Consider the following 7,899-nt stretch of genomic DNA (forward strand, 5'->3'; position numbering starts at 1 on the left):
CCTGTTCTACGGATCATCAACTGTAATATGTGACACAAAAGTGATTGATGCATCTCCCAAAGGGTTCAAAGAATTTCTGCAGATTTTCTATCTGGGCAAAGTTCATTTGACGTCGGAAAATATCGTCGAAGTGACCAATTTGTGTAAGAGCTACGAAGTCGCCGAAGGCTTAAAACTCTGCGAAAATGTTCTACAAAAATTGGTGACCATTGAAAATATCTGTTCTCGTTTTAAATTGGCCATTGATCTGGAATTGATAAATTTTATTAAATTCTGCGAAGAAGAAATCACACGAAATACTGGCGCAATACTGAAAACGGCCGATTTCTTGAAATGTAATCGAAAGACGCTGGAGAAATTACTGGAATTGATGCCATCGAGTTGTTGTGCATCGGTCATTGTCGTCGATTCATGCTTGACTTGGGCCAAAAGTAAGTGCGAACAAAAGAATTTGGAACCAACAACCGCACATTTGAAAGCCGAACTTGGTGAATTGATCGGCCTAATTCCATTTGCCATGATGAACGCAGAACAATTCGCAAAGTTCATTATTTTTCACAAAGGACTTTTGAATGACGCCGATTTGGAGGGAATTGTTTTGAAAACGATGACGGAAAAGGATAGGATCGCTGTAGAAAAGGAACAGACCGTTTTGGAAAACGAAACATTAATCGAAGAAGTGAAAATTTTGAAATTACGATTGTTGGCAAAAAGTCCCAAGAACGATGATGACTTTGATGACGGTGAATGGTGGTAGAGGACAAGGAAGATTGATTCAAGTTTTTGTAACGACTTATTCAACATTTGTAATGACTTATTAAATTATAATTTTTGAAGATTTCGATAATAAATGCAATACGTCATCATATAGATTAATTATGTTTCATTTTTAGCGGTCATTTCGAATTATTTTCAGATATTTCTTGAACCTTCAAATTTATTTGTATTGAATGCATCCAATTTGATGGCATCTGTGTTCATTCGTTGGGTAATGATATGTTAGAATTTGGAGGGAAATTTCCTTCACATACAGGACGTGATTGAACAATAAAATATAATTTGCTTTCATCCATCACATTGAGTCATGTAATTGGTTGAAGTTCGTTCAATTTGCTGCATTGAACGCATCTCTTACCTTTTTCGTTCATTCGTTCAGTAGTGATCTGTCAAAATTTGTTGAGAAAACATACGGTCGTGTTGCACATTATAATTTGGTTGTCATCTATTGTTTAGTTAAGAAATATACAAAAAAAAATCTACTTTCAATTTTTCGACTACGTTTTTTGGTCAAATTAATCAACTCCATTCAGTATTTTAATATAAATTCTGAACAGCTAGCTTAAAAAAGGTAAAACAATTGTTTTCTATTATTAATAGACATCTCTGGTCAAAAACAACTTTTTTGTAACTCCAGGCGCATCCAGGCATCTATAATTTTATTTTTTTTTAATTTAAACCACAATATTTTGCTTATCATGTTTGCATTTCTAATGAATTTTTTTATACTGAAGCATACTTAGATCTTCAACACCAGACATTCATGATGAGTACGGTTTTTGACGGAAGAAACGCCTTGTCAATGAAAAATGTTGAGAAGTTGTACACTGATTCGAAGACGGCTGATGTTAATTTTGTGTTTATCATCGATGACGAACAATTCATCAGCATTCCAGCGCACAAAAGCATCCTCGCCGTTGGAAGTCCAGTGTTTGAAGCCATGTTTTATGGTCCAATGAAGGAAAAAGACGACGTCAAAATCGTCGATGCATCCCCCGAAGCATTCAAAGTGTTTTTACAATTCTTCTATCTGGGAAAAGTTCAATTGACATCGAACAACATCATTAGCGTCACGAAATTGTGTCACAAGTACGAAGTGGCTGATGCTTTGACGTTTTGCGAAAAGGTATTGCAGAAGATACTGACCATCAATGATATTCGCACATATTATGAATTGGCGATTCTTCTCGATTTGGAAAGCAAAATCACATTCTGTGAACAACAGATTAAGCAGAACCCAGAAGTAATACTGAAATCAGACGATTTCTTAAAGTACGATCGAAAGATGCTGGACAAAATCTTGGAATTGGTGTCATCAAACTGCAGACCGTCGACTATTGTTGATGCCTGCATTGCTTGGGCCAAAGATGTATGCGAGCGAAACAATCAACAACCAACTCCAGCACGTCTAAGAGCTGAATTGGATGAGCTTATCGGTCGGATTCCATTCGAAAAATTGACCAAAGATGAATTCATCCTATTTAACGTGACCTATGAAGGTTTGTTGAAAGAAATCGATTTCAAAGCAATCATTTTGAAAACGATGGCGATAAATGACAAGATCGCAACAGAAAAGGAGCAACTCATTTTGAAAAATGTAAAGTTGTTCGAAGAAGTGAAAACATTACGTCGGAAAGATTGGCACAAGAAAGAGTCGAATTACAAATACGGTCCACAAACTACACGTGTAGTCCATAACGACGATGGATGGACTACACGTGTAGTCCATAACAACGATGGATGGGAATAGAGGATATTGAAGATTAACACTTATTGGCTATGCTTAGTCAATTATAATTTGTGAAAATTTCAACAATAAATACACTACAACACCATATGAGTTTTATGTTTCGTTTTTGAATATTTCTGAAGAACTTCTCTAATCTCGAGCCTGCGAATTTAAATAAAGGAAAATTTACAGTTTGTCCTCTTGGTTTTTTTTAAAATTAATTAATTTTTTATTTTATTCAGAGTAATTCCTCCAATGAATCTATCTTTTGTATTTTCTTATTGTAATAATATCGATGACAATGATAGTCAAGCGATTTATTTTTCGATGGAATGAATTCTATTTATTTCTAGTTTGTTTACTGAACACTTGAAATAAATTTGCATTGAACACATCCGACTGGACGGCATCTTCGTTCATTCGTTCAGTAGTGATCTGTCAAAAATTGGAGGCAAGCACATAGACAACAGGCAGTGATTTATTTCGTCGTCATCCATCGTTTAGTCGGGAAAGAAATTGTTTTCGAATTTTCAACAACGATGTTTTGATCAAATTCATCAGATTAATCAACGACATTAGATATTTTAAGCTAATTCTGAAGAGAAATTCGAGAAAAGGTAATAGAAAAAGATTTAATAAACATACCTGGGAAAAAATAACCTAACCAAACTTTTGGCGAGTTTTTTTCCATTTTTCTGTCTCTTAATTTAAACCACAATACGTAGGTTGCTCCATAATTTTTTTTAAAATGGTACTTATAGTGTTGCCCGATGTAAACCATTGTCATATTCGTAAAGTTTGATGTTTTGGTATGTATTCGTGCCCTGAACCTTTTGTCGTACGAACGCTATTTGTATTGTTTACAGTGACTGGTAAACTGCGACTCAACAAAAAAATGAATTTTACACGTGAAGATTTTCGTAAAATGATTTACTACGATTTTCGAAGTAAATTATCTCAACAACAGTGTTTCGATCGACTTCATTTGGCCTTTGGCAATGAAGCACCAACCCTTCAGACAATTTATAACTGGTACCGAGAATTCCGTTGCGGTCGTAGTTCGCTCAAAGACGAGTTTCATACAGGTCGTCCAAAATCGGCTGTTGTGCCACAAAACATCGATGCTGTCAGAAAACTGATTATGGAAGATCGTCATGTGACCTACCGTGAGATTGAGGCATCTTTGGGCATTTCATCCCACAGCATACATACAATTTTGCATGAACATTTAGCCGTAAAAAAGATTTGCTCTCGTTGGATCCCACATAAATTGACCGATGAACAAAAAATGGCTCGTGTGAGTTGGTGTAAAGAAATGGTCAAGAAATTCAATCGTGGTGCTTCAAAAGACGTTAATAAAATCGTCACTGGTGACGAATCGTGGATATATGCCTATGAGCCCGAAACGAAACAGCAGTCGACTGTATGGGTCTTCCAAAATGAAGATAACCCAACGAAAGTTGTTCGAGCAAGAAGCACTTCGAAGCGAATGGTCGCCTGTTTTTTCGGGAGAAGTGGTCATGTGGCAACCGTTCCACTAGAGGATCGTAAGACCGTCAATTCTGATTGGTATACCACCATTTGTTTGCCCGAAGTGTTTGGTGAAATAAGAAAAAACAACCACCGTCGCAAAATAATTCTTCATCACGATAATGCGAGCTCTCACACATCTTTTCAAACTACTCGATTTTTGACCGGTCAAAACATCGAACTGATGGGTCATCCACCGTACAGTCCTGACCTGGCACCCAATGACTTTTTTTTGTTCCCAAGCGTGAAGAAAAAACTACGTGATCAACGATTTTCGACACCAGAAGAAGCAGTTGAAGCGTTCAAAACACACGTTTTGGAGATATCAGTTTCGGAGTGGCACGAATGCTATGACAAATGGTTTCATCGAATGCAAAAGTGTATCGATCATCTCGGGGAATATTTTGAAAAACAATAAAACCATTTTCGACAAAAAACAACTGTGTTATATATGTTTTTAAAAAAAATTATGGAGCAACCCTCGTATTTTCATCATAATTCTAAATTTTTCCAAATTATTGTCGATCGCATCTCGAAAATCAGGCATTCATAATGAGCACACACGTGTTTGAACGAAGTAACTATTTGTTAATGAAAAGAGGCAAAAAGGCGTACCTTGACTCGAAGACGGCTGACGTCAAATTTATGGTGAAAATCGGTGATGATGAATTTGAAACCGTTTCAGCACACAAAATCATTCTTTCTGTCGGAAGTCCGGTATTTGAAACCATGTTTTACGGCTCAATGAAAGAAGAGAGCGATGTCAAAATCGTTGATGCATCGCTCGGCGCATTCAAAGAGTTTTTACAGTTTTTCTATCTAGGGAAACTGCGATTGACATGCGACAACATCATTGACGTGACGAAACTGTGCCATAAATACGAAGTGACTGATGCGTTGGCACCCTGCGAAACTGCATTACAAAAGTTGCCAACAATCAATGATATGTGCTCAGTTTATGAATTGGCCAACCTTCTCGAATTGGAAAGTACCATCAAATTCTGCGAAAAAAAGATAAAACAGAATCCCCAACGAATACTGAAATCAGACGATTTTTTGGATTGCGATCAAAATACGCTCGACAAAATCCTCAATTTGATGTTACCGAAATCATTGTCTCACAGTGCTTCAACCATTGTTGATTCATGCATGAATTGGGCCACCAGAAAATGCCAGGTGAAGGATATTGAAGCAACGCCACCAAATTTGAAGAATGAGTTTGGTTCATTGATTGTTAAAATCCGAACTGTCTTCGCCAAACTGTCGAAAGATGAATTTGTTCGATGTATGAAGGTCTACAGAGGTCTATTGAGCGACACCGATTTTGAAGCGATCATTTTTAATATCATGGAGCAAAAGGAAAAGGCCATCAAAGAGAAGAAAATACATTATTTCGATTTATGAGGTTTATCAAACTAAGAATAACATGTTGAATCAAAACTTCTCAACTTTTGCTCTAAATCAATTTCTTTCATTATAGAAATAGTTTCATTGATTCATTCACGTTAAATAAATAGAGTTAAAGTATTTCAATATTTTTCTCGAAAAATCGAGCAGTCTAAATAAAACAGAATATTAATAAAAAGTTTAATAAAAACAGTCATAATTCTCATAACACAATGCCTTTATTATTTCCATTTTTTGTGTTAAGATATTTTTCAATATTGAAATGCTTTTATTACACTAACAACAATACAATTACATTTGATAGATTCGCTATTTCTATTTTATGTGGTATATTTTTTGGAGATGACAATAGAGGTCAACCCTTTGGAGTTGTCCGAAAATTGTAGCTCAATATCTTCTAACGATCGATTCTCCGTCTCAGGTAGAATGTTGTACATTAGTATAAGGCCAAAGACGCCAATAGCAGTGTATACTAATGAAACACCTGGTAGAGATAGCAGGGTTTCCAAATTGTAATAAGATTTTGTTGCGCAAAAATATAATACATAAATAAAGGCGGATATAATGCCATTTGCAATCCCACGCAACCTAACAATTGGAAATTCAAGAATCAACTTATCAAAAATGTTCACGAAAAAACTAAAAAAACTTACTTAAATGGGAAAAGTTCGCTCAAAAATATCCATGGCAGCTGTGCTACACAAATGTATGCTAAGTGACTCCATGTTAATAAACAAACTACAGGGATATAGCCAAGTGCTTTATTCAAATGGAATGGTTCCACTTCTGCTTGAGCAAAGGAAATATGGCCCGCTGGCAAATAGGTAAATCCACGTAAGTATAGCGGAACAAATCATTGTACCTGACAGACAGAATAAATAAAGTTTTCGCTTGCCCGTGAATGGAACCAGAAATATAAAAATCACACTTCCAATAGTATCGAGAATACTCATTATTGCCACTGCTTGATCGGCGGGAATGGGACTGTCGTACGCTTTAAAAATTTACACCGTATAGGGTTTTAAAGATCCAAATCCCAGATATATGGCGAGGAATATTGTTGGAATAATAATGAATACCGGTTTAAGCACTCGTTTCCGTTTGAATTCAGTGAGTTTTTCGCTTAACGTTGACTGTGGATGGTTACATTCCAAATCTTGTGCAATGCATGTGTTACACGATTTTGAAAGTTTCATATGTTGCTGTAAATCGTGAAATTCTTGAGCTACATGTTCACTTGACACCCAACCCCGAAGAAAGCGAAGCGCTTTTTCAGCCTGGTCCGTTCGATTTTTGGCAGTCAATATGGACTTTCAGGAATCTACGAATGCATCAAATTTTCGATTAGTTTTCGTTTAAATTAATTTCAAAAGATGCATCATTTTTTATCCATATAAAACTCACAAAGTACATCGTAATTGCTGTAACTACAGGCACCGCCAAACAACAAGGGCACACCATTCTCCAAGGCATCAAAGTATTCAGAAACAGTGTCATGAACATCGCAAATGAATAACATATGTTTGTGTAACCTATCCAAGAATTTTAATTCATCCCATAAATGTTGGACATTTTTCCAATAAATATGAATAATAATAACATACCAAGAAATACACCTCTGTATTTTGGCTCACTGAAATTAAAGTCACTTTTAATCATGTTTTTGTATCATTTTCGATAATATCAGCTCACCTTATTTCACCAATATAAGAAACAACAGCAGCCTCCATCAACCCAACAGCCAGTCCTGATAAAAGAATAATTGACTTTTATTTCCACTCATTTAGATAAAAAAAAAATCTAATTAAAACAGATAGCAAACAACAAACCAAGAAATGCGATTCCAAGATATAAATGCCAAAGGGAACTTGACTGATAAAGGGTGTACCATCCAATTGCGTATGGAATATTCACGAAAATCATTGCGGGTCTGCGTCCCAATGAATCTGTGTGTACAGTTAATACAGTGGATTTGATGAAACCAATTGTTCATAAATGGGAAAATGTATTTCTTGTTTACCTGTAATTAATCCTGATATAAAACTTCCAATTGGTTTTAATATAAAGCCAAGAGAGGCTATTGAAAATCAATATATTTTGATTATTATTAACTATTGAAAAGAGGAAAAAAGAATTGAATAGAAAATGCTCACCAACCATCGATGCTTGTGCGGGTGTAATTGTAAGGAATTCATTTCTGTTATGTTCATTGAAAATACCCGTTAGAGCCGGGATCATAATAGTTGGTAAAACTAAAAATGAGCCTGCATCGATCGCCAGAAAATTTTTCACTGTCGCCACCACAAACTGAGATCAAACAATTTTTTTCTCATCATAAATCGAGATGAATATAATAACGCAGAAATTTAAAACAAAAATGTGTCCACCTGAGAGAGAAATCTTCGATATCTACTCACAGAAAAATTTCCGGATATTTCGAACCCAGAAATCGGTTT

At 35.7% G+C, this 7,899-nt stretch overlaps 3 protein-coding genes across 4 annotated transcripts; 2 read left to right on the forward strand and 1 right to left on the reverse strand.

The window, feature by feature from the left end:
• Positions 1-62: 62 nt before the first annotated feature.
• LOC116346050 lies at positions 63-757 on the forward strand (the record flags this gene model as incomplete). Its single annotated transcript, XM_031775953.1, has 1 exon — positions 63-757. A coding segment is annotated over one exon (695 nt), but the record flags the coding sequence as incomplete, so codon positions are not given.
• Positions 758-1,214: 457 nt separating this feature from the next.
• On the forward strand, positions 1,215-2,662 carry LOC116346049 (BTB/POZ domain-containing protein 6-A-like). Its single transcript, XM_031775952.1, has 2 exons — positions 1,215-1,348; positions 1,512-2,662. The coding sequence occupies exon 2, from the start codon at positions 1,541-1,543 to the stop codon at positions 2,525-2,527; it is 987 nt and encodes a 328-aa protein (XP_031631812.1). The 5' UTR covers positions 1,215-1,348; positions 1,512-1,540; the 3' UTR covers positions 2,528-2,662.
• A 3,533-nt stretch (positions 2,663-6,195) lies between these two features.
• Positions 6,196-7,830, reverse strand: LOC116346048 (sugar transporter ESL1-like). Of its 2 annotated transcripts, none has more exons than XR_004201551.1 (7): positions 7,601-7,830; positions 7,464-7,520; positions 7,273-7,389; positions 7,136-7,190; positions 7,048-7,076; positions 6,848-6,975; positions 6,196-6,764 (listed from the first exon to the last, which is right to left on the reverse strand). XR_004201551.1 is itself a non-coding variant. In XM_031775951.1 (7 exons), exons 1-7 carry the CDS (start codon positions 7,679-7,681, stop codon positions 6,744-6,746), a joined length of 492 nt encoding a protein of 163 aa, XP_031631811.1. In that variant the 5' UTR covers positions 7,682-7,830; the 3' UTR covers positions 6,196-6,743. The 2 variants fall into 2 exon arrangements, 1 of the variants encoding a protein (XP_031631811.1); XM_031775951.1 differs by having other exon boundaries at positions 7,597-7,830.
• Positions 7,831-7,899: the final 69 nt, after the last annotated feature.

The sequence above is a fragment of the Contarinia nasturtii genome, unplaced genomic scaffold (genome assembly GCF_009176525.2).
Source record: "Contarinia nasturtii isolate CC-2019 unplaced genomic scaffold, AAFC_CNas_1.1 Cnas_scaffold_1418, whole genome shotgun sequence".
Taxonomy (NCBI): domain Eukaryota; kingdom Metazoa; phylum Arthropoda; class Insecta; order Diptera; family Cecidomyiidae; genus Contarinia; species Contarinia nasturtii.

What these genes read in the sequence shown, in the direction of transcription:
- LOC116346048 (XM_031775951.1), bottom strand. Translation starts at nt 7,681, where the DNA reads ATGATCCCGGCTCTAACGGGTATTTTCAATGAACATAACAGAAATGAA. An exon ending in TCTTATATTGGTGAAATAAG is followed by an intron (nt 7,077 to 7,135) that starts GTGAGCTGATAT and finishes CTTTAATTTCAG; the next exon opens with TGAGCCAAAATACAGAGGTG. An exon ending in ATACAGAGGTGTATTTCTTG is followed by an intron (nt 6,976 to 7,047) that starts GTATGTTATTAT and finishes ATTCTTGGATAG; the next exon opens with GTTACACAAACATATGTTAT.
- LOC116346049 (XM_031775952.1), top strand. Translation starts at nt 1,541, where the DNA reads ATGATGAGTACGGTTTTTGACGGAAGAAACGCCTTGTCAATGAAAAAT.